Genomic DNA, 24,563 nt, shown 5'->3' with positions numbered 1-24,563 from the left:
CCCCTCATCCTCAAGGTCCAGCAGGCTGTCTGATTGTATATAAGAGGTGATGTAGTCCATGCAGCTTTCCTTGTCATGTTGACTGAATTGTGTGGAGTCACTATTGTCTGTAGCGATGCTTCTTGCCAGATCAAAGAGATTTGTGGTGGAGAGTGTGAATAAGCGTCCTCTAATTTCCCACACTAGTTCTTTGCGTACTGTTGACATGTTGTCAATGACGGGTTCTGTATTCTTCTTCGGTGCGCTCTGTTATAGTTTTCTGTGACGTATGTGTTTACTTCCTTTCAGCAGTGCAGCTCCTTTCTGAGGTGAAGATCCTTTGCTCCCTGATCTCCCTCCTTGGACACTCACCGACTGACTTGACTTGAATGGTGGTCCGGTCTCGGAAGTCTCTTGGTTAAGTTATCACTGGATCTGCTCCTCAACAACTGAAGAGGAGAGATCCCGGACGAGCCCCCACAGTTTGTTACGGGTCCCGAGTGCGGCGACCACAATAACAAAAAGAATTGTGTCTCTGTGAAAATATAAAACGAGTCTCAGAGCAGAAACGACACGAGCACTCTTTCATTCTCCAAATCACTTCTCTTTAAATGTTTCAACACATTTACATTTTAAATTCAGTGCATGTAATTGTCCAATGTACAATCTGACCTCTAAATCAAGTCTAAATTAAATATCTGACGAATATCTCACATCAGTAATTACTCTCTGTTTTCAAATACATTACTCTTCAAATTTCAAAACTAAACAAAAGAATCACATAAGTTTAATTCACTTTAACTTCTGTAGTCTGCACAAACAAAGGAAATACTTCTTTGTCTTTGTTACTTTAGCATATTGTTTTAGCTTATAAATGCTGGACATTGCACTGTTAGAAATATAAACTTATAATAATAATAAAAGAACAATAAATCTGTAAACTTTCATCATTTTACAACTGTTACAAAAGTAATTGTTTCTGTTGCTTTTAAACATGTTTAAAGTCACGTCAGGAATCTTACAAAATTAATAAAACACACACAGCCACGGATCCAACTAGTTTGCATAGTTGCTATGGCAATACAGGCTCATTTAGCGCGAGCTAACAACATCCTGTCTTGTGAATGCAAGCTAACGCGATAACACCCGCTACTTCCGGTCTGGCTTTTCCCGCCGAAACTGAATTAAACTTCTCCAGTTTACATCAAAATTACAAATTGAACAACACTGAAAATCATCTGGGAAGTAAACTAAAGCTTAGGGCTTTCATCTGCTGGGTTTAAAACACATACTAACCTGTGAAAATATAAAACGAGTCTCAGAGCAGAAACGACACGAGCACTCTTTCATTCTCCAAATCACTTCTGACGGAAACAGGAAGTTGATCCGTCTTCGGCCACTTGGAGGCGCTGCCAGAGTGTCAAAGGTTCCGCCTACCAGACTCATAATATAGCCCCTTTTTATTTTTATTTTCTTTTCCCACAGACTATTTTTAATAAATGCATTCAAGAATAATTATTTTAATTACTACAAAATAATAATAATGGCTTTTAATTTTTAAATAAATACCAAATGTGGATGCACATATTTGGGTGCACCACATTAATGTTACTATTGTGATAAATATGAATGAACTATTTCTTTGGCATTAATAATACATGAAGAAAAAAACAGCAATTTTTTTTCAAAATACAAAATAGTTTATAACTTTTCACAGATGTCAAAATGAAAGGCACCCTGTTGCACATAGGATCCTGTCAATGGGGAAAATGTAGTAGTAAGTAGTGTAATGTCTGCATTGGTCATAAAAATAAAAAAGCACAACTTGTTTTACAGCTGTTGGTGCATCTTATAAATCAGAACTAAGTTACACTTATTATCTTTTTTGGGGTGTGATGCACACGGAAAATTCTTGATTTTAAATTTGCTTTATAATCACCGTATTTATGAATTATGCTGATCCCGTTGCTGCATTAGATGTGATTTATGATGCTGCCCATGCTTTGTGTTGGACACCGTTGCTCTAAAACCGTCCTAAATTATGTAATAATCATGATGTGACCTCATGGGTGTAGTCAGAATGTAAACATCCGCCTCATCTGTTTGGTGTCTGAACTTTGAGTGATTCTATTTTGAATCCTGGCTCTCCACTTCATTTTCCGGGGTGCACTCTGTCTCAAACACACAGGTGTAGAAAACCTTTAGATTTCTGCCTTTTCTTCTCTGCTGCATTGGTCGATTGCTGCAAACATTTTCCTGAATAGACCTTAACCCTTGTGCTATCTTAGATGACCCCATGACCCCTGCGGAGAAAAAAACCTGCCGCGCCCGCGAGCGCCCACTGCCCTTCACAAAGAGCAAACCGCTCATCCCCGCACCTCACCGCTGAATCTGCCTAAGAGTACAATACACAGAGTACACCTCCCCCTACCTGCCGCCCTGGGCTGCAGCTGGCAGGGACAAAAGTGGCGCGCAGAGCCTTAACTTTGATAACTATGATAAAAGTGGATTACAAAGCTCTTCCCCGTGAAAACAAACAAGATTAATAATACATATCACGTTTTCCACTTCCTTAAATTAATTTGTAAGAGTAAATCCAACTTACCTTTACAAGTTTATCCAGTGGGCAGGTGCTCTCAGCTGCTCTGAAATGGCTGACTGCAGTGGTTGAAGATTCTCCTCCTGGAATGCTTCTTGACAGATGGGGTTTACCAATCCAAAATTAAGGGGCAAAGGCCGAAACATAAGTATTTTTTATGTTTTGTCTACATAATTTAAATATATTAATGTAACACTGCTAGAAAATAAGTGGGATCTACAAGATTATAATATGTTTCTAAGGTAAACATAATTTGTTCATATTAAACAAACATGTTTAGTATTTGTGAATTAAACAACCCCACTTTTCCTGTTTTTTCAGTGCACCCTTGCATTGACGTGTTCTCCCTACCATGACAAAGGTGGATAAAGGTGGAAAGATTTCATGTAATCCATGGACACCAGTGAAGATAACAAATCTTACAAGAAAAAAGGTTCAGAACACTGTCTAGTGGGTCTAGGTGACCCAACTCCCAATGTTAAAGTCCCTAGGATAGCACAAGGGTTAAATGTTATAAAGTAAACAGAGATCTTTTTGTTTTGACTTTCTGCCGTATAACTGCTGTCCTGCCATTGGGGCTCTTTGCCACAGTCATGTGTTTATGGTTGCATAAAGTGTACTCACAGTCAAACTTTAATCTGCCAAAATCTTTCTACATTTTTTTCAGCTGTACAAATAAGGCCGGTTTCATATTTTGGAAAGTGTTGAATTTATGTAAAACTGCATACACAAATTGGGAAAAAAAAACACTGATATGAAACTTGTGGTTTCTGAAAATGAGAAAGAAAAAAAAAACATATTTTAATCTTGATCAACACATTTTCATACTGCAGGCCTAAGTTGTTTTCCTGGCGAGCGCTTCATGTTGGAGCTGCACTGCCATCTACTGGCTGGTTGCTGCTCTGCAAGTCTCTTCCACCACAGTAAAAGAAGTCCTTCATGGCTCAAAGCTGCTCTCCAAAATTATAAACTGTGAAACCAAAAACACAGAATTAGCTTTTCCACTTTAGTGTTTAATTGATGCACAACTTGATGCTATTCAAATGTTTGACATGTATTTTTGTATTCCTCGTATTTCATTTTATTTATTATATTTTTTGTGTCACTGTTTATACAACATTCAGTGACTCTCCAGCCCTTGTGTGTTTCCTTTTCCAGTCATTTTTATTTGACTAATTGTTTTCAATATTAAATGTTTGCCATTTATTTAATCTTTAACTATATTTTCTGTGTGTCGGAGGTCTTTTAAATGACCCAGTTACCTTTTTGAAGATATGTATGATAAGTATTTGACCGCATCAGTTATTATTTTCAATTAATTTAAACTATTTTGCTCTTTTTTAATATATGTAGAACTGCTTTTAAAGTTTTACTAAGTGTCTTAACAAATGTGTCGTTTACAGCAGACCTTCACTATTTTGAACAGGACAATAAATGCAAAGAACTTTAAATTTGATGACTTTAAGACAAATCATAAAAGAAAATTCATGCACTAAAAAACGTGTTCGCTTATTTAAAACAAAAAAATATTTACGATAAATTTGTATAATACTTTTTAATTCTTTTTCAGGGTTTGACTTATTTATATTTCTATTTGTTGTGTTTATTGAGGAACCCCCTTACGTTTAAGGCAGAAGAGGCTTTAGATCACCACTGCATTACTAAATATGAGGTTATGCATAAGAAAATAGATGAAATTTCTTTGTTTGTGAATATGGCTGAGAACCAAGGGGTAGAAATTGCAACATGTGAAGTTTTTTTTCAGCATTGGGACTGGAATAAAAAGATTTGACCTATTTATGTTTTGAAAACCTCAAATCATTACTTCATTCTTTCATTCATCTGATCCATTCATTCTCTTTCGGGGTCACGAGGTTGCTGGAGCCTATCCTGGCCACTTGCGGGCGAAGGCTGGGGACATCCTGGACAGGTCGCCAGTCTGTTGCAGGGCCGCATATCAATAATTTTTCATACTTGACCCAATCGTTTGTTAGTTTTGTCATTTAGATTTCCTCTGGCTTGCTCAATCTCTGTGACAGCAAAGTTTTGATTCCTGGGTTATATTAAAACTTTGCATTTTTATATTTCAAAATGAGTTCTTATGCTATTAGATTAAAAAAAGTCTAGTAAATTATTTAACCAAATTAAATTCTCATTTAATAATTATTCTTTTATGAATTTATTTTATGTTGAACCTAAGTTGGATTCTTTAAAAATGAAAAATAAAAAAAAGCATAATAGACTTTAAATAGTAAATTAGTTTACAGCTTATTTCATGCTCCTCCTCTTTTTGACTTGCAGCTCCATGTCTCCATTCAGTATTGAAAGCATCCGACGCCCCCGGAGGTCCGAGTCACCAGACTCCAAAAAGAGAAGAATCCACAGATGTGACTTTGAGGGCTGCAATAAAGTTTACACCAAAAGCTCACATTTAAAAGCACACAGGAGGACACACACAGGTCAGTGGGTGTGGCTTTGTGTTTGCCGTTGTCATTACGTGTTGAATCAAGTCCAAACAGACGCATTAACATCTGAAGAAAAGATGGTTCTGAGTAAGAGAGAGAGACTGCTGGAACGAAGTCCTAAGCTCCAGCCACTCTCAAGGTTACCAAATTAGAACTGGTCTGGTAAACTCTCGTCAAGAGTCACATAAATAAAGCAAAAAGACGCGTAGAAAAGACACCAGAAAATAATTAAGTTAATGAAAGAAAAAACTACTTTTAAAAATATTCTAAATCCAATACTGTCCATAATCACACGCTGAATTTTGCTCTTTATAAGAACTATTTGACTTATTTTTATTTATTAATAAAAAAACTTAAAGCTTACAGTATTGTGGCTGTTGTAAAAAGAATATAACAAGTTATAATTACAGAGTTGAATAAAAATACAATACTTTAGAAAAATACAAACTTTAATAAAAAATATTTAAATAAAATAAAATAAAGGGGTTACATGGGCATTGGAATACCAATAACTTGGGGGTTATCAAAAAGCTGCAAGTTACATATGATATTTTGAAGTTCCATAATAAGTTTATTTTCAATGAAGTTTACGGATGTAAAGAAAGAGCATAGTTCTTTATGAAATTTAAATAAATATGGTTTGATTTGAAGGAATAGACATTTGTGTATATAGAATCTACCCAAATTAATTATGACATTTAAAATAAATTATTTGTTTTTGTTTTCTAAAATAAGCCCAAAAATGATGTCCGTAATAGAAAAGTCTGCTAAACATGGTATTTTGGGGTAAAACCAATAATGTATATTATCCCAAAACACATTAGACTAAAAACATTCAAAGAAAAGATGCTCAGTCGTTTCACTGTCATCATTACAAAAAGAACAACAATTTTCAGGAATCCCAAACCGTTTTCTAAGCAATTTCTTGGGAGGGTGTATACCTGAAAAGGTTTAAAGTGGACTTCCTTGGCTTTAGGAGGTATAGGAAGTTGTAAATATTTAGTTTGTATTTGTTATTTTTCTGAATTATTAAAATACTGGGTTATATAATTTGGATTTGAGATTTAGGGAAATTACGTTTTGATAAAACCTATTTGACTTCAAATTAATTTCAGCTGCTTCCTACCAACAGTGCTAATTATTGAGGCTGCAGCACCCCCTACTGGCAGGAGAAAGTAACTACCAGGAAAGGACGTTTCCTCAACACATCCATAAAATGGGATTCAGCATTGACAGCACATACTAGGGACTTTTCTTTTATTTGTAATGAAACTCTTTATTAATTCAACTTTTTACAGTATTTTGTGAGCTAATTCAGGAAAAATTAGATCAGACAGTGAAAATTATTGTAAAAAATATTGTAAGCATTAAATGTAGCAGTAACATCATAAAAATGTAACAAAAAGCATTTTTCTTTCTCTGATCTTTTTTTGTTTCCATTTGTTTTGTAGGTTTATTTGTTGTTTTTTTTAGACGCAGTTGAATGTCCTTTGCTTTGTTATGACCTAAGCCTCAGATGCCTTTGTCTAACAGTTCCAGTCTAGCAGGATAAAGGTGAATGAATTCACATCATTTTGAAAGTTTCATTATGCTTCATTTTTGTCACAGATCAGGTTGAGTGGCATACTGTATTTTAGGTCAGACTTTAACTTGTCCAGTGGCATTTTAACAAAATTCAGTTTTTTTCTTCTGCTTTCATTCTGTGCACTCATTCAAAGCCATATAAAAGACTGCAGCATGCTAAACACTCAGGCATCTTTCAACAAAGAATTTTGCTCTCGGCATCTTAGTGCACGTCGTCGCTGTAGAGTGGTTATATAAAATAGAAAAGCTAAAAAATAAGGCTGGTACAGACATAAAATGTACCACTTTAGAAATGAAAAACAATAAAGATATTGATTTTTCTGCCTGAAAATATTATTTTCCTCTATATATATATATATATATATATATACACATATCAATTTCCTTTGTTGGACTCTTTTTTGATCATGTGTGGAAAAATATTCTTAAGGTTTTTATGCAGTATTGGGGTCACGTACTAAACAATCGACTTTACTTTGAAACATGTGAAAAGTTCAAATAAAAATTTGAATTTTTTAGGATTATTCAATGAATATATTTTCAAAATGTGTAAAATCACAGACTCCTATAGTCATGTTTACTCCACACACGGTTCCTCTTATAGTATAGCTGAAAGTGTGACCAGCCTGAACTTTTTTGGGGTTCACGATTTTGCTTATTCGAAATTTAAAGATGAATTTAATTAAATATTTCACTTCAGTGTAAAGAAATATTGCTAATATTTGGTATTTGAATATATACCATAGTATTAAGAATAAAACTTGTGGTTCATTTTAACATGATTTACCTTAATAATTCTTTTTGAGGGCGTTCCGCCATTTTAGAATGTAATAATTGATCAATTTTACTTTCTTACTAGTAAGTTAAAAACAAGTTGGAAAAGGACTTTATTTTCTAAAATGTGTTACAAATCAGCATAAAAATATGAATAAAGATAAATAGATCAATAAGTAATGTGTGTCTGTGTGTGAGTGGGTGAATGTTTATGTCAGAACAAAAAGAGACAATTTTGGATCTAAAAGAAAAACTAAAGTAAATTGTTAAAGAGACTAGTTTCGATTCAGGATAAACACCCACAGACTGCACAGTCTGCTCTGAACCATGTGAGCTGAAAAGTTCTCCTCACCAGAGTGGCACAGAGTTAAAAGTACCAGGCTCTGAAGAACCAAACATGCTTTTCTTTAGCCCATCAAAGAAAGCAGGATCTGTGCAGATCTGACACAAGCAGCAGGACTCAATTGAGAGGGAGAGACTCATTAAACTAAAGGAAAATAAGGAAGACTCTTCCATCAGATCATAGAGCTTTTTGTAGAGATGCATGGAATCAAAAAGTAAGGCCAAACATGTTTTTTTTTTGTTTTTTTTATAAAATGGGAGTAAGTGGAAAAATGTAAGTAAAATAATTTATATTATTGTTATAATCATTTTCACAGACAACATTTGATAACACTGATTAAAGCAACAGAATTTGAATGTGAAAAAATACCAGAAATAGTTACTAAGGGTCAAACGTGTGCCGAACACAGCTGAATACTTTAATTTGTTTACAGTACATATGAATAATTTATACACAAGAAGAGTGTTCTGTCTATAAAAGAAATATTCTCTGTAGTACAAATATGTTGTGTGTATCTTATAAACTGCTAGCTGCTGTTTTATTAATGCTGAAATATTCAGTTTGTGCAATTGTAAATCTGACGCCAGAGGAGTCAGTGCCTCACAAGCCATCAACCTCACCGCACGTCACTGAAGTGTAGGTGGGCTCGAAGGCGCTTTTGGACCTGATGACCAGACAAGCATGGGGGTCAGGGGCCCAAGGGATTACAGAAAAACAGAAAAAATGTCCTCATGCTTTTAAAGTTAACTTGCATATAACCTCAAAGGTTACCAGTGACAAAAAGCAAAAATGTAATTATCTTCAAGAGTTCCATTTTTCTGAGCATGTGTATTAAAGATAGACTAGAGGATGTCAGCAAAGTATTTGATTGCGATCTTAAAGGGTGGGTACCTGTCTAAAACAATTTCTGGTCCCTGCATTTGAACCTATCAGTGAAACATTAAGCATGCAGGCTTAATAAATGCTAAAAAGTTGAATGCATTTATACAAATTTCAAACTCAAAGACTTTTTTTGTTTTGCAAGGGTCAATTAAATCGTGGGTGGTCTACCAGCAGAAATGACAATAATGGGCAATAATATATAAGAATACACAATAGTAGAGTAGAGTAAAGATAAATAAGAATACACATATGAATCAATATAGTGTGCAGATTCACACTATATCTACTGTATTGATTGTGATTGTGATTGTGTTGTTTTTAGCCAAAATCAAAAAGCCTGTGTAGTTTTCTTGGACATAGTTTCTGCAGATGTGCAGGTGTTCAATAGGAATTCACCTCTGGTGGCGAGGACAAAAACCCGCCCACCACAATTAAGCCCTTTCTGAAACTGCAGTTTTTGGTCTGCTCCTGATTCACAGTGATTTAAACAAAGAAAGACTCTGAAAGGGAATTTTGAGCTAAAGTTTCTATATAAATGTCCTCCATCATCAGTAAAATGCCACAAGAACATGTTAGAAAGAAAAAAAAAACATTTCCATCGGATTGGGTCTGTTAGATGTGTCTCAAATAAAATCCACTCATTTTCAAACATTTTCTGAGAGAGTTTCTTCCGCAGCAAGTCGGTAATGTTATAAAAAAAAATCTCTGTAAATCCTTCTTTGTGGTGAGCAAGTGTTTTTCCTATCAGGAATTATTATTCAAGACTTTAGGGAGGAAGATGTAGCTTTGTTTTTTCAATCATCCTGTGCAGAAATGCTGGTCTGGAACTGTTTCAACAAAAGCTCAGAGGGGTTTTTATGGCTGAAGAGGAGGCAACATTAGGAATCCTTCTTAATGGAGTCATGAATCTAAGAAATAAAACATTCTCGAAGGCATCAAAGCTGTACTTTCAATAGCACATACTAAAAACAACCTTTTTTTCTATAAGCAGGTATAAATCTACACCTTTTTGACATTTGTTCAGCCATTATCTGCAAAAATACTTAAATGGGTGCACATTACAAGTATTTCATGATTAAATGTCTTTTAAATATACGGTGCACAGTGCGTGACTGAAGGAGGAGTGTAGTGGAATCACTAGAGGAATAAAAAAAGTGACTTGGCGTGTGCTGTTTCCTGCTTCCTTCTCCAGGGGAAAAGCCATACAAATGCACCTGGGACGGTTGCACCTGGAAGTTCGCCCGCTCCGACGAGCTGACGCGGCATTACAGAAAGCACACCGGAGTGAAACCCTTCAAGTGCGCAGACTGTGACCGCAGCTTCTCCAGATCCGACCACCTGGCCCTGCACAGACGGAGACACATGCTGGTGTGAACCCAATGCAGAGCAGCTCCAAGGGGGGTCGAGAACGCAAAAAAGACAAAGGAACAGAAAACACGCATGTACGTACGCACGCACACAGCCAGGCAGGCGGCCCGGGGAGCGGGATCTCCCTGTGAATGTTTTCAGCTGGCCTGGATCCCCACAATCACACACATTCATCTTTTTTAAGGAGATGGACGAAGGTGCACAGAGCTTACGGAGCAGAAAACAGGGTCACTTCTAGATCCTCTGGCTTTTCAAGACAGACACAGAAGGATCTTTTATTGTCGATGTTTGAAATATAATAGGGAGCGTTCTTTAAAAGCACTGTTTGCTTATGTTTTGCTTGGATTTTTAAGATGAAGTCGCACTCTATTTGTACTCATACAGACACATGTGTTTGTGTGTGGACACTCTTTCCTTTCTTTGTTGTTAAGGCTGCTGCTTCTGCAGCATTCATAATGTGAAGGACCCTGTTGTGAGGTAGGGGGTTTCCTGTCAAAGCAGGAAGGAGGACCTGGAGCGGATCACGGGATCAGAACTTTGGCACAGTTGGAATTATGCTTTTTTTTTTTCCGTATTGAGTTGCATTTCCTCCAAGTGACCAGTAGATGGTACAATTTCTTCATGGATGGAGTGTTTTCCCCCCCTTTTTTTCTCTAATAATCTGCTGGAATATCCATGACACCCCTTACACAAGCTAACTTGAAAGAAAAAAGATCAGCCAGAAGACAGTGAAGAGGTTTTAGAGGATCAACCTTATCAGCATCATCTGCTTTCTCTCAAACCCGCATCATCGCACACCAGCAACACGTTTCAGGATCCTCCTCAAACGGGCAGCGGCATCTTTTTTTTTTCAGCCTCTTCAAAGCATTTTTTTGCGACAGAAGAATAAAAAACTTTTTTGTGTGTATTTTGAGCTGTGATTAGCAATCAGTAAAGTGCAATCTTAAAAGATAAATGTTCTTTCAGTCGATTCTGTTCAGGAATCTCGCTTTTGGTTCTTAAATGCCTGTTTATTGCTTATGTTTGACAAATACACCTCCCCTCACGTAGAGCCAATCTTAAAACAATCAGATTTAAAGAAAAAAAAAAGAGGCACCTTAGGGATCTTCATCCCTATTTTTATCAATCCACTTAAGGAGCACAACACCAGTCGAGGAGTTACAGAGCTCACTTTAGCGAGCAGGACAGAAGAGCAATACAACCTGAACAAAAGTGCTTAGCTGGAACCTCCTCTTTGGTCCTCTGGTTGATGTCAAAATCTGATGAGGAGTTTCCGTTTCATTGACTGGATATGAGAACTGGACAAAGTGACCCCTCCCCTCTGCGTTCCAAACAGGAAGTACCTGCTGGTTTCAAAAATCCCATAAACTTTTATTGAGGATTAAACTCAGTCATATTTGTCAGAATAATCATTTTGTGCTCTGATACCTTTTTTTTCAAACATGTTCTTGATAATCCAAATTTTATTTCATGATATTTTTTTTCTGTAGTGCAAGTTAGCTAATTAAAAACTGGCAAATCGGATGCTTCAATCGAAGCGTTTGACAGATTCTCCCGAGTGGTTCCCATAGAAACGCTGACTCAGACCGACTCAAACCAATCACTGCTGACAGATGATTTCTAGTTCCAATATGGAGACATTGCAAAAAAAGGAAAAAAGGCGACTGAATCGACTTTATTTTATGATATTTTCTTCTGCATTGGAGCCATTGGGTGACGTCACACTCACTCGGTCCAGTTCTCATATACAGTCATTGGTTCCATCTGAGACTGTCTGATGTGGTTCCCTCCACACAATCACACGTTGTTTTCCAGTTTGTCAAAAACCACCTCCTAACATAAAACATCTGTACTGATTACAATCTCATCAAAAATATTTTAAAAGCCCCACTTAGATGCATTCACAACACAGATATTAATAAAACACAAGTGTTTTACCAAGCTCCACATCTATCCTGTGTAATATTTAGGAGATGGCTTCGTGTTAATCAGGGAATTAAATTCAAAGTATATTTTTATAGTCCTCATTACAGACATTTATGCGGGTGTTTCTGGTGCTCTTTCAGCTTCATAAAAGCTTCAAACAGAAAGTATCCGGCCAACCAATGATTTCTGAACGCTCTGCCAAATGCATGGATTGGACAGAAGCCAGCAAGAAGGAACACTTTGATTATGGTACCTTGAAATCCTTATACACTAATGCACACACACACACACTCTCCGATACATAAAAGCACACTTTTGACGGTTAAGATCAGCCAAATCCAAGGAGGTCCACACATCATTTTCTGAAGAAGGATGTCCCTCTGATGTCAGAAAAGGATGTTCTCTTTATTTATGTATTTCCTTTCATCACGCCCAGTTGTATTATCATTTTGGTAAAAGCATATCAGCACCTTCTTGTTAGTTAGTTTGTTTATGTATATGATTTTCCCAGATTGTTTTATTTTAGATGTCAATTTATTAACAAATAATCATCCATTTAATGTATTGAGTCGTGTTATGATCGAGTCGCACTCGGTGGTTGCTTATAATTCTCTTTTCTGTACAAAAAAAAAATGAAAAAGGATCTTTTTTTTGTAATATATGTGATAGTGAAGAATAAAGCTATGATATAAAAAGTTCTACAACCTGTAAATACAACGGAAAAATAGGGCTTTTGATTAGCAGATGCAGGAAATACATTTATACGTGTAAAGTCTTTTCAGAGACTGTAATTTATCTAATTTGATACACAGTAAAAAAAAAGGGGCTAAATGTTTTATTCCTATCAATTAACATGGATTTTTTTTCCCTTTCTTTTGCATTTTTTTAGATCAATTTTTTTCTGAGGCTAAATCAGTGTTTGCTATAATAAAAAGATTATTAATAATTTCTACACATTGAAAGGTTAGTGATCCCCAGTGTATTTTGTTCTATCCACACAAGTATTTTTTCACAAACCAAGCACATATCAGCTGCACGTGTACTTCTGTATTCAGTATATGATGCATGCTTGCCTTAAAAAACACAGGTTCATGACTAATTCAATTGGACTTGAAGGTGGCGGGCGTCTCCACAGGACAGGGTGGATTGTATTTCCCTACTGCAACTGTTCTTGTTTTGTTTTTGTTTTTCTTGCTCATTTTCAAGCATAATTTTGTAATGGTAACCAGGGTCAAAGTTATGCAATAATAAATGAATAGTGCCTCATATTACAACACTTGTAACGTCACCTGCTCTGTGCAAAGTTTTGATTCCAACATGTCTGCTTCAAATCCTAAATTTCAAACCAAGACAATAAAAAAAGGTGAATTTGGGACAAAAAAGAAAGAAAAGCACAGACGAAAATATGCCAGTTGGACCTCTAACATAGAATTTCTTTCTCGCACTGAGCCTTATATCATTGTGTCCAAATGCCATAAATCCTCCCATCATGCTTTTTTCGCTTTACACCGTTCCTTTGCTTACAATAAGTCACCTCATTTAAGGGGAATCCAACCAAGGCCTCTGGGTGTGTCAGCTTTAGCAGGTTAGCTCAACACAGTGTGGAAGAAAATCAGGAATCCTGTTCACAGATTGGCACATTTGTTACTGGTCTTAAACTTCCTCTGAGTTTGTTCAATATTTGACTTTTCTTTGTGTAACATCTGCGCTTGACTTTTACTGGTTTTTTGAAAGTTTAAGTAGTGAAGCCAATGCCTATGTTTCAAGTTTGCTGATATTCCGTACGGTAATCGTTGTTTCTGTATTTATGTAAGTGAGTGTAGTGTAAATATATTCAGATCCTTTCATTCTTGCCGTTACTAATTGTGATATTGCTCAGCATTGCTTCAAAAAGGGAGATTCTGCTCATGGAATTCCACATCTGTAAAAGAAGTTTTAAATGATATTTTTCAAACCCCCCAAAAAATAGTGTTATTATGTTTTTTTTTTTTTGTTTTTTTTTGCTGTTTGTTTTGTTTTTTTCCCCCCAAGAGTTGTTTAAGTATCAAGTCAGTGTTTTGCCTTTTTCTCTGTATTTTTCATATGGATGGAGCTGTGAAATTAAAATAAGTGCAAGCATAAACATGTATATTGAAATGAATGGAGGCATGAAGGTTAATAAAGTTGCATTTTGTATGTAACGGACTAGGATGGAACTATAACTGCGAACGAAGGCGCATGGTGTCGGATCCATGGGACATGTATTCTTAATTTCGGTCACTCACAACTTAAGCTGTTCAAATGGAGCTTTACATCCAAACACAGTTAGAAGAAACCCTCTTTTATAAATACATTTGTCCATAAACATGTAAAATAACACTATAATTTTTTCAATTAATGACGGTTCAAAATAAATATTTGAAGTAGCAAAGTCTGGGATAATAAGATCAAATGCAGCATTAACACGCAATAATATCTTGTTAGAAAGCGAAGCGTGGTGGAGGTGGGGTGATGATCGGGGCTTGTTTTGCAACCAATTAGTCCTTTTCTAAAATTACCAAAAATTATAGGTCGGTTAAGTGGCAAAAACAAAAAAATTAAGTTGGATCAAATGAAGTAGCTTTAGAAGTGGTTGTTGTTCACCTTTCTATATATATATTCCTTCAGGGGTCGCCACAGCCAATCAGCTTCCACCAACTCACACGTGTGGCTTGGCTGAGATTTTTGTGCCAGATGCCCATTCTGAAACAACCTTGTATTATATCCAGGCTGGGGACTGGCACAGGGGGATCCAGACTCGGGCCCCTTGTGGCTACATAGTTAGACAGCAGAAAGGTCTTGCCTGAAGTAGAAACCATGTTAATAGCTTGAAGAGTAAAAAAGTACAAAATTAAAGTATTAAACACATCTAGTTTATCGCTTAGAATGTATTAAGTTACGGTACATTCACTTTATGAAATTGTTATTTTACAGCTAAAGTTCTACCAATGCAAAACTCAAAAAAGGCACAATGACAACAAGTTTGATTCTTTTTTCATAGTTTTAATTAGAAAATGTTCAGTTCAGTTTAGTCCAGACATGTTCAATAACAAATCACAAGAAAAGGAAATGGTTAGAAAAACGGTCTTAAATGTCTTAAAATATTGAAACTAAAACTCTTGAACAGACAGAATCCAAAGAAATGTCATTCAATCTTTTTACTCTTTTGACAAAAGGTTTAAGTGTTATTACTGATGCTTAAAGAAGTTTGTATTGATGATTTCTTAATCTTTGACAATAATATTGACAAAAAGAGGGGGGGGAAGCCCCTCCCACTTTACACCCTGTAGCTCCGCCCATAGATAACAATAAGTCCTGATCTGTAATATGTTTGGGAGTATTTTCACAATAATGCTCATTTGTTGCAAAAAGTCAGATACCATTCAATAGAATTTGTGGGTTAAAAACTCCAACAGCTTTACTAGTCCTTACCTGTTTCTCATATAAAATATGTCTTTAAATGAAAAGAAGTAGACTGTTGAGCTGCAGAAAACATGTATAGAAGAAGAAAATGTGTCATAATAGGAAAGGTAAATGAAAAAAAATGAAAAAGCTGATTTAAGGTATTTAAAGTATGCACTATAAAGTTCAGATGACATCATACCATACCAGCTTGTGTCTGTTAAGAGATATTTTTGAGACGGGACATGTTCCAACAGCGTGAGCTAAATACAATTTCTGAGAACAGCTTTGAGTTCAGAGAATTCCTCCTCGAGAGGAGCATGGCTCCAGCCTCATCTGAAAGAATGTTAGCATCATCCACTCGATGTCGCCGTTCCACGAATCGCCCCACAAACGTTTTATTAGAAACAAAGCTGGTCTTTTGTTTTGGCCTGCACTTTGCAGAATGGAATGATTGACCTGCCGTAGAGTGGTTAGGTTTCACTCCACGGAGGCGCTGACTGTGTCAGAGGTGTTTAGTGACACCTTCATTCTCAGAGCTCAAGCATTAGAGGTTCTTCGAGGACTGAAGAGGCTTCCAGGAGGGCTCCGGAGCGTTGGATGAAAACAGGTCGGTTTCTTGGAATGAGTGCAAGAAGAAAGAGCAGACGGATGTCCGCCACAAAGTCACTTCTTCACGTCTGAAGATGCAAAAGTAAAACACAAAAACATGCCAAGTATGATTTTATGGGGATTTATCATGAATTTATTCAGGAAGCCTCTGCGAGGCAAAAAGATCACAAGAAATTCGTGGATAAGTCTCATTTTACTCTTTATGGAATCTCCTTGTGTTAACTCATATCCTCAATGACAAAATTACCCAACATCCTTGAATGATCCATCCTTCTTAAAGTCCATGTGTACAGTGATGAAAAATATTTATGTTTTAAAGTAGTTTTTATATCAAAATGTCTCACGTCAAGGTTTACTTTGTGATTTTCTATTGGGTCAAAAACAAAATTTTCTGATTTCGAAGAGAGGTCTTTGTTTGGTGATCGCCATGTTGGTCTCCAAAGGAAAATGGCGTGGAGTTCCCAGGTCAAGGACCCTCAGGTGTCGTCCCCAGAGTTCTAGCCACACTACAACTCCCAGCAACCCCAGCACACACTCCCTGGATGCCACACACCTGACTCTCGTTCACTCAATCAACCAACCACAACATGCTTAAGCTCTGCACTGAGTGATTTTGCAGATTGTGTCTGTAGGTCACACAAGTTCAACTTTTTGTTCATAGCGTGAAAACTGTTGTGTTTTTGGTATTGATAAAGGTTGCAGATCGAATGCAAATGACCGGTTAAAGTTCTTCTTTTTTTTTAAGGTCTTTGGTCACACATTGCATTTTGTTGCCTTTGTGTAACCCTTGTGCTATCCTAGCCACCTCAACATTGGGAGTTGGGTCATCTAGACCCACTAGACAGTGCGCTGAACCTTTTTTCTTCAATGATTTGTGATCTTCACTGGAGTCCATGGAGAACTGGAGTTCAAAAAGCTCTGAGGCCAAAAAAAAAGACAAATTTCCCAGTTTTCCTGGAAATGTCTTGCTTGTACCTTAAGCATGTTTGTGGATTCCTCCTGTTTGCACAATCCTACAGGTGTTAGCATCAAGTTTCAGTTTTCAGTTAGATATTCTGAAACGCTGCAAAAAACAACAACAACACTGTGTTTTTACATCCTGTCCCTGGGATTACTGGCAGTTCTTTTAATGTATATTAACTTTTATAGGACATAAACCATAATGCCAAAAAAACATTTAGGCTACATTTCATATTTAACTCGTTTTTATTTTAATACAATCATTGCCAAATCTTCACCATTAACATAGACTCCTTTTTAAGACTTATTTTATGATGTGAAAAAATATAATACCTGAAATAGTAAATATTTATCTCAAGTTATTTACAAATAGTGTGTGATATGAATGACAATGTCATTCATAAATAAACGTTTGTTATTCATTTGAGTTCATTCTATTTAAATATGCTAATTTTTAATCATGATCATTCATTTATAAGGCAAACATGAAGCAACAGGAAAGAACAGAAGTTTTTTTTATATTCTAACCTTAAAATTTGTAAACATTTTTGGATTTTGGGCAGCATTTGTTTCAACCTAAGACATGGTTTCTAGCCCTGGTGTCTCTTCATGTGTAAGGCCAGGTGGTCAGAGCGGGAGAATGCGCGGCTGCACGCTCCACACTGGAAGGGCTTGGCCCCGGAGTGTTTCCTGAAGTGACGCGTCAGCTCGTCAGAGCGAGAGAAGCGCCACTCACATCCCTCCCAGGAGCAGTGGTATGGCCTCTCACCTGCAGCAAGCAAAAAGATCATTCGAGATTTAGATAAAGACCCTGATTCAGAACATGTCCATCAATAGCTGCCTTTACATGGGCAAAAGTAATCGGAAAGAACGCCTGATTGGAAGAAAAATGTGTCATGTAAACACGCCGTTCGGAATACTCTGCCCCGATCAGACTCATTCGGATCAGAATTTCTTTCCGACCACGATAGGTGGGTTATGCTGATTGTTTATCCGATCGTTGTTCATGTGAGCGGTTCATTCCGATCGTGTGTCACTACTGCTTTGGTTTACGTCACACATAGAAGGTGTGGTTCTCCAGAGAAAGCTTTGGAGCTCAAACAGGACTGACCGGCTGCTCTGCGGACGCCCAGTGCGAAGCGCGGACGCCCTCGCCCCGCGGGCTCCTTGCCTCTCCCTTCCCATCTTCTCCGACACCCCTCGAGAGGGGGTTGCCGGGGAGGAGAGCTTCGTGCTCCCTGACGTCCGGACCCTCCGCGGTCTCTGAGCAGAGCAGACGGACTTAAAGTTTTGTGTTCGAGGGGAGGGGAGGATGCTTTATTACTTATGGGAAGCTTCGGAATGCCACCTGTCCCACAGCTCTATGTGAACAAGCAGCCAAATTCAGGAGAACCATGTCTCCAGCTTTGGGGCGGTGTGTTAACTTTTCAAAGCAGAAATGTCGCTCAGTCCTTAGAAACTGTTCAAACAATCACGTGGATTTGTGTTTCCAGTCGTGTCCCGACAAAATAAAGGCTGATGTTATTCCCACATATTTACGTGCAGCCAAGATGCAGATTGCGGCATTTCCCGCATCGATTTATGCTCATCCAGGCTAAATGTTGTTGATAGCGCATGTTAACCTTCACCTAAACGTTCTTCCGGCTTCGTTCTTCCACAAAAAAAGCACTGACCACACAGATTAAAAATAAAATGATGATAACCATAACAATAATAAAAGCACGTTTAGAAGATCATCTCGTACATTACCGAGCTGCTACATATGTATGCGGCAGCTCAGCTTGTTTACATCGGGATTCGTTTCCTCTTCCTGTATTTCAAACAGTACTGCGCATGTGCGACTGTTTTATTCCGACCGAAAGTGCTGCGCATGTAAACGTTTGTTCTAATCAGAAAACGTTTTTCTGGGCCCATGTACACGGTTGAATTCTAATCCGACCATTGATCCGATCAAGATATTTTGCCCATGCAACCGCGGCTAATCTCAGCTTTATGTGATCTGATCTGTTGGTACCATTTTTTTTTTTTTTTTTTTTTTAACTTGTCCTGTCCAACAGCTGGGCAGACAGATGAGAGCTGAGGGCCTCTTGTGTTGGACATATTTTACTTTAACAAGAGGGGTTATTAATCTTCAGACAAACCAAAGGTATGTCTGAATAAACCCCTTTTGTAATTGAGGCCAAACTTTATTAATTTCAATCATGTCTGTTGGTACCATTTTTGACCAAAATCAACAGTTAAAATTTTACCTGTATGGGTCCGCAGATGCACCTTTAGATGAGAAGACTTTGTGTATACTTTGTTGCACCCTAAAAGAAGAGAAAACTGATCAACTGTTGTCCTGAAATAAGGCTTACTGCTTTGCTTTAAAGCTTAAAGTTTCACCAGGGACAATGCAGTGGTGAATTCTTCGTCTCTCCAGATCGGGATTGTTCCTCCGACTGTGTTTGATTGACTGGGACATCATTGGTATCATCTGATCATATCTTGGATCATATCTTAGACCAGAAGTTTGGTTTTGATCTTGAATTGGAGTCCCGTCAAAGGAGTGTTCACGTTTTTGAAACATCAGCCTGGAGGCCATGCTGGCCTCATAGGTCGGAGGTGGGGGGAGACTGTGAAGGAGTTCCAGCCGATTTTCTGGACTTGGAGGCTCAGAGTTTGGTGGAGATGGTGGTAAATAGGCCAATCTGTCTTCATGCAGACTCAAATCAGAGCTCAGGAGCTGAAACGGGGACACATTCTGCAAATCAGCCACTTCCCGTTTGATGAGAAAGCCCAGAAAAGCGGTGGATAGAACCGTTTGGTGTCCTGTGCTCTGGCAGCAGGGAGGCATCAGGGCGTGTGCCGGCTCTGTTTTGATTTGTCTCATGTTCAGGTTTGTTTCTTTAGGAGGGAGCAGGTCACTGCTGATGCCGTTCCCGGATGGAGAGGAGATGTCTTCTGTAAGTTCCTGCCTGAAAGTGCCAGTCCTGCCCAGTGTTTCAGAAGTTACTACATTTTGGAGAAACAGACACGAGTAGCTGTCCATTGCTGATTTACCTCTGAAATGCAAAGCAACAGAGTGGTCATAGAAAATACACATTAATTTATTTATCCTCTCACTATGAGCCAAAATATTCTACAGCTAGCAGCTTCAGAACCCTATATGGCGTTCACACTGGACAAACAGGGATGGGCTTCCACTTCTTCTTCTTTTTCTGTTTTTACTATTTACTAGCACATTTCCGCCAGCCTACAGTTGAAGGAGGCTTGGCGTGAAATGTTAAAGCGGTGAAAATCTCAAAAATTTTACTCCAAGGTTTCCTGTCACAGCTCTGGTGCAATAAATGAAAGACTCTTTGTCGCATATTTCCAGTCGGGCACAAACCGCGATTATTAATTTCTTCTCATGATCAATTTTCAAGTGGTTGGCATATCTGTAAAATGAAAGGGACGCTATCCATACGTCACTACCAAATTTCAGTCCCTGATTGGTCAAAGTTTGACCTGGTTTAACTTTCAACACACGTTCTATAGCTCCACGTTTTTTATGTAGAGCCTGAAAATGGTCGTAGAAACTTGCATAGCAAAGTTTAAACACAGAGGCTCCAAACGTGCGTTTGGATAGACTTTTCATTGAAAGTGGTTTGCTTGAATGCATGTTGCCGAAGGCGATGAAAAGGTAGCTTTACAGATTAAGTATGTATTATCTACCTGCATTTATAACAGAAATGCGACAAAAAGTTATTTGACTCTATGCTGTTTTGTTGATTTCCTGAGACATTTATTCGAAATGCATTGAAACAAAAACAAAATAATAAGAAAAATATATTTATAAAGAGTTAATGTGACTAATTGAGTAGTGTTTGATTTCACAAAACACGGCTTTCTAATTGGGGCAAATTGTCTCAATTTGGCTGAAAAAGGTCAATCATTTCTCGGAGTCACCAACAACATTTGATACCATTTAACCCCTTGTAGTTCTGGGCCTTTTTGAGCTTCCTTTTCTACTGTAGAATTTGCTCAAATAATTCATCTTTGCAACAATTTTTGTGGCAATGCTTGATATTGATCTTTTTAGTACGACCACAGCTTCTGCTTTTACAGATATAGTTTTCATTGTATTACACAATAATTCCCCCATGAACCTGGAACTAAATTTAGTCCTTTCACATAAATTGTGATCAAACTGTTGTGTTGTATAGCAAAAGATCAAACATTTCGAGACAACATAAAAATGTATAAATCCACATACAAAGCGAAGACCAGGTCAAAACTATGTGGTAATTACAAGGGGGGTCTCAATTATGTGTCATAGCTCAAGTCATGTTTGTTTAAAACCAAAAATGTCAAAACTAAAACTTCTTGAAATCTTCATGATCAAATTTGAATGAAATGTGGGGCTCAGCCTCAATCCTACTTCATCGTAAACAGCTGAGGTCATCAGAAAACTCACAGGTGAATTCAGGGACTGGATAAAGTCATGTGCCTTATTTGCAAGACAGTCAAAGTATTCAATATAAATTGTCATAATGTTACAACTCATAAAAACTACAACAAATGTACTGGCGAGGAGCGCAACAATAAGCTCCAACAACAACAATGAGGCTATGCTGAACAGCAGATAATGTTTACAAAAATGGCTAAATCCAGTGAAGCTGTGACAGAAGCTAGCTACGTTGTGGCTTAGGAAATGAGTAGAAAGCCCTTAAGTGACGGGGAGTTTGTAAAAAGAACGTATGGTGAAAGTAGCTGACATTGTTTGTCCAGAGCAAAAGAAAGTTTATCAAATGATACAATTACTAGACAAGCAGAAGATCTAGGCAGCAACCTCCGACAGGAACTGGGAAAACATCTGGAGGGCCTGGTTAACTGTACAAATGACACTTGGTCATTAAAGTTATCAAAAACAACTCTTTCTGTTTAGCCATTTTTTACACCAAAATTAGCCCCCAGTCTAATGTCGAGTTCCTAATTTTGCCCTCTGCTACAAAAACTTTGAGAACCCCTGGTTTAGAGGGATTTTGTCCATTCCCCTGGCAGAGCCTCGTCGGAGCTTTAAAACTAATATTTGTCAAACGATCTCTTATTCTTCTTGTTGCCCTCCAGCAGCACATCACACTTTTTTGAGCCATGTCTTTGTTAGCTGTGTGTCATGCTGGAACACCCATTTTCATTGTCCTCACACACACACAAAATTGCACACAGCGATTGTGTGTGCAACTCAGTATTCCTTTTGTGCAACATCAAACCAACATGTTCCCCCCTCCATGTTTGACAGTGGGGATGATGTAATTCTGGACTGGATCCTAAATGTCCTCATGGGGTATGGAACTCCAGAACCAGGAAGACTAAAAGTTTATTTTTATTTTTCATCCATGAAGGAATAATCTCACCAAATCGCTCTGCAGTGATCTAGTCCGGTCTTGTGTGGATCTACACAGCTTTGTCCCTGACTTCTGTGGACAGCTTAGGTCTTGATCATACTGACATTTGAACTGAGTGATGGCTTTAATGACAGGTGTCTCTCATTCAAGTAACACTGTTAGCTAGCTCTTTAGCTGAATAAAAGACAGCTGGGAGCCATAAATAATGCTAATTGGTTAAGATCAAAAGCTTTATTCAAAATACAGCAAAATACAACTAATCTATTTTTTAAAACTCCCTCCCTGTTCACTAAAGCTCTTTTTTGTCACTTCAAAAATCAACAGAAGATCCTTTTTCCCTCATTTTTACATGAAAGAAAAAAAAGACCCCCCCCCCCCCCCCCCATTTTCCTAGAAGCTCATCTAAAATGCTTAAGCCTATAGCCTGTTCTGAAATGGAAATCTCTCTGCATTTTGCTTTGACTTCCTGGAGCCAACAACATCAATGCAACCAAAGCTCTAGACGTTTGAAGGTATACCTCAGAATTTCCAATTTAACCTTCCTTCAATTTAAAGTGAAAACTCTCTGCTTTTATTTTGAAATTTATTTTCTATATGTGTTTAAATCAATTACTTACCAGGCGATCAGGATAAAAATATGAAGTTTCTTGGATGGCACCATGTTCATCCACCTCGGTTCTGAGAACTGCTGGTGGTGCGGAGGTTCTGCGCGCGGAGTCCACGCGTGACTCCCCACAGCAGCGGTCACTGAAGCAGAAGTCACTTCACTTATACCTTCACGGTAAAAGTCATACACGCTTTTGTTTGGGAGCAGAGCAGATGTCAAACGACAATCCTTCCAACTCGGTTTGTCAAATTGCGCAACTGCGTGGTTTGACGCGTCAGGAGCGCGCGCGTCATCCGTAGGCTAAAGAGATCAAACTATAACCACTATTGGTTGTAAGAGGATGCTATACGGGAAGTGTTTGTGGAGAAGTGTGAAGTTTATTGAGGCTTGAATAACCATCCATGGGATCCTGCTGTGGCATGTCCCAAACCAAACGTCACAGCCTCACAGCTGTCCGTCACGACTGGGTACTGGATGCCAACATTCCTGAAGCAGCTATGAAGTCTTTTCCAGATTCAGTAAACTAACTGTGTGTGTGTGTGTGTGTGTGTGTGTGTGTGTGTGTGTGCGTGTGTGTGTGTGTGTGTGTGTGTGTGTGTGTGTGGGTGTGGGTGTGGGTGTGTGGGGGTGTGTGTGTGTGGGTGTGGGTGTGTGTGTGAATGTGGCGTCCCGTCAAAGTAGGTCACAAAATACTCCTCCTAGTTTCCTTCTTATGTTCAGCAATTAGGATGTTGCCTGCAGCTGATTGAGCCGCAGATGGAGGTGGGTATGTTCATGTTTAACATTTTTCTGTTTGTTGCCAGACCTGCTATTGATTCTTTTTTATTATTATTATTTATTTATTTTTTGAAGGAACATCAAGCTTTGTAATCTTGGTCTTGGCTCAGTTGGAGATCCAAAAATCCATTCCCTTTGAGATTGCACACAGTAGCTGCTGTTTTTGCTGTTTTCATTCTACAGTATATGCATGTGAGTGTTTTGAAAAGGTGGGGTGGGGGGCTTTCTCAATATGACATTTATAGGCCACAGCCACTCCCATCCCCATGTTCCTTCAGGCAGCTCTTGTCCTCTCAGTGAAATGTTGCTCCTGCAGCCGCTGCAGGCTTGACTGAACATGATTTAACTGTGTTGTTTGCAGTGAAAAGGTAAAAGTCTGTCTTTGGCCGTTTGTTTCATATTTAACTTGACCCCCCCCCCCCAAAAAAAACAAGTATTTTTTTGATACAATTAATTAGAAAGGTTAGTTCGTACAACACAAACGTTGGGAATATGTGGAGTCCGATGGAGGCAAAGAAGATTATGGCCAGAAACTCTAATTTTTTTGCCAAACCTTTTTTAAACTACGTTCACACAGCAAGGCGCAAATGAAAAGTCTAAGTAAACGCGTGTTTTTGCGCATTTTTGGCTACCGCTTTAAAACTTGTGTGTTTCTACAATCATTTTTCGGCTCTACGAACCGAACACGCAGCCAATTAAAACATGTTGAAAATTAAACTAGGTTAAACTTTGACCAATCAGCGACTCAGATTTAGTGACGTATGGATGGTGTCCCTTTCAATTTACGGAAGTGCCAACCGTTTTATAAACTGATCATGGGGAAATAAATATTTGCGGTTTGTGCCCGGATGGAATGATTTGACACCAAGTCTTTAATATATCTGTGGTGTGAATGGAA

General features: G+C 38.0%; 2 protein-coding genes across 2 annotated transcripts in view; one reads left to right on the top strand and one right to left on the bottom strand.

Annotated features, from left to right (window-relative positions):
* Positions 1 to 14,096, top strand: part of klf12 (Kruppel like factor 12) — a 62,931-nt gene extending 48,835 nt beyond the window's left edge. The window contains exons 5-6 of the mRNA XM_011489305.3: positions 4,880 to 5,037; positions 9,819 to 14,096. Coding sequence (XP_011487607.1) covers positions 4,880 to 5,037; positions 9,819 to 10,000 — 340 coding nt within the window. The 3' untranslated portion in view covers positions 10,001 to 14,096. The remainder of the gene's footprint in view (positions 1 to 4,879; positions 5,038 to 9,818) is intronic.
* On the bottom strand, positions 13,900 to 23,401 carry LOC101168331 (Krueppel-like factor 5). The gene is made up of 4 exons (XM_011489304.3): positions 22,899 to 23,401; positions 19,298 to 19,956; positions 19,162 to 19,221; positions 13,900 to 17,681 (listed from the first exon to the last, which is right to left on the bottom strand). The coding sequence occupies exons 2-4, from the start codon at positions 19,941 to 19,943 to the stop codon at positions 17,503 to 17,505; spliced, it is 885 nt and encodes a 294-aa protein (XP_011487606.1). The 5' UTR covers positions 19,944 to 19,956; positions 22,899 to 23,401; the 3' UTR covers positions 13,900 to 17,502.
* Positions 23,402 to 24,563: the final 1,162 nt, after the last annotated feature.

Source organism: Oryzias latipes, chromosome 21 (assembly GCF_002234675.1).
Source record: "Oryzias latipes chromosome 21, ASM223467v1".
Taxonomy (NCBI): Eukaryota; Metazoa; Chordata; class Actinopteri; order Beloniformes; family Adrianichthyidae; genus Oryzias; species Oryzias latipes.
Note: the sequence above shows the minus strand (reverse complement) of the source record. Positions and strands in the feature narration are given on the sequence as shown.

What these genes read in the sequence shown, in the direction of transcription:
- LOC101168331 (XM_011489304.3), bottom strand. Translation starts at nt 19,943, where the DNA reads ATGGACAGCTACTCGTGTCTGTTTCTCCAAAATGTAGTAACTTCTGAA. An exon ending in TCACCACTGCATTGTCCCTG is followed by an intron (nt 19,222 to 19,297) that starts GTGAAACTTTAA and finishes CTCTTCTTTTAG; the next exon opens with GGTGCAACAAAGTATACACA. An exon ending in GCATCTGCGGACCCATACAG is followed by an intron (nt 17,682 to 19,161) that starts GTAAAATTTTAA and finishes TGCTTGCTGCAG; the next exon opens with GTGAGAGGCCATACCACTGC.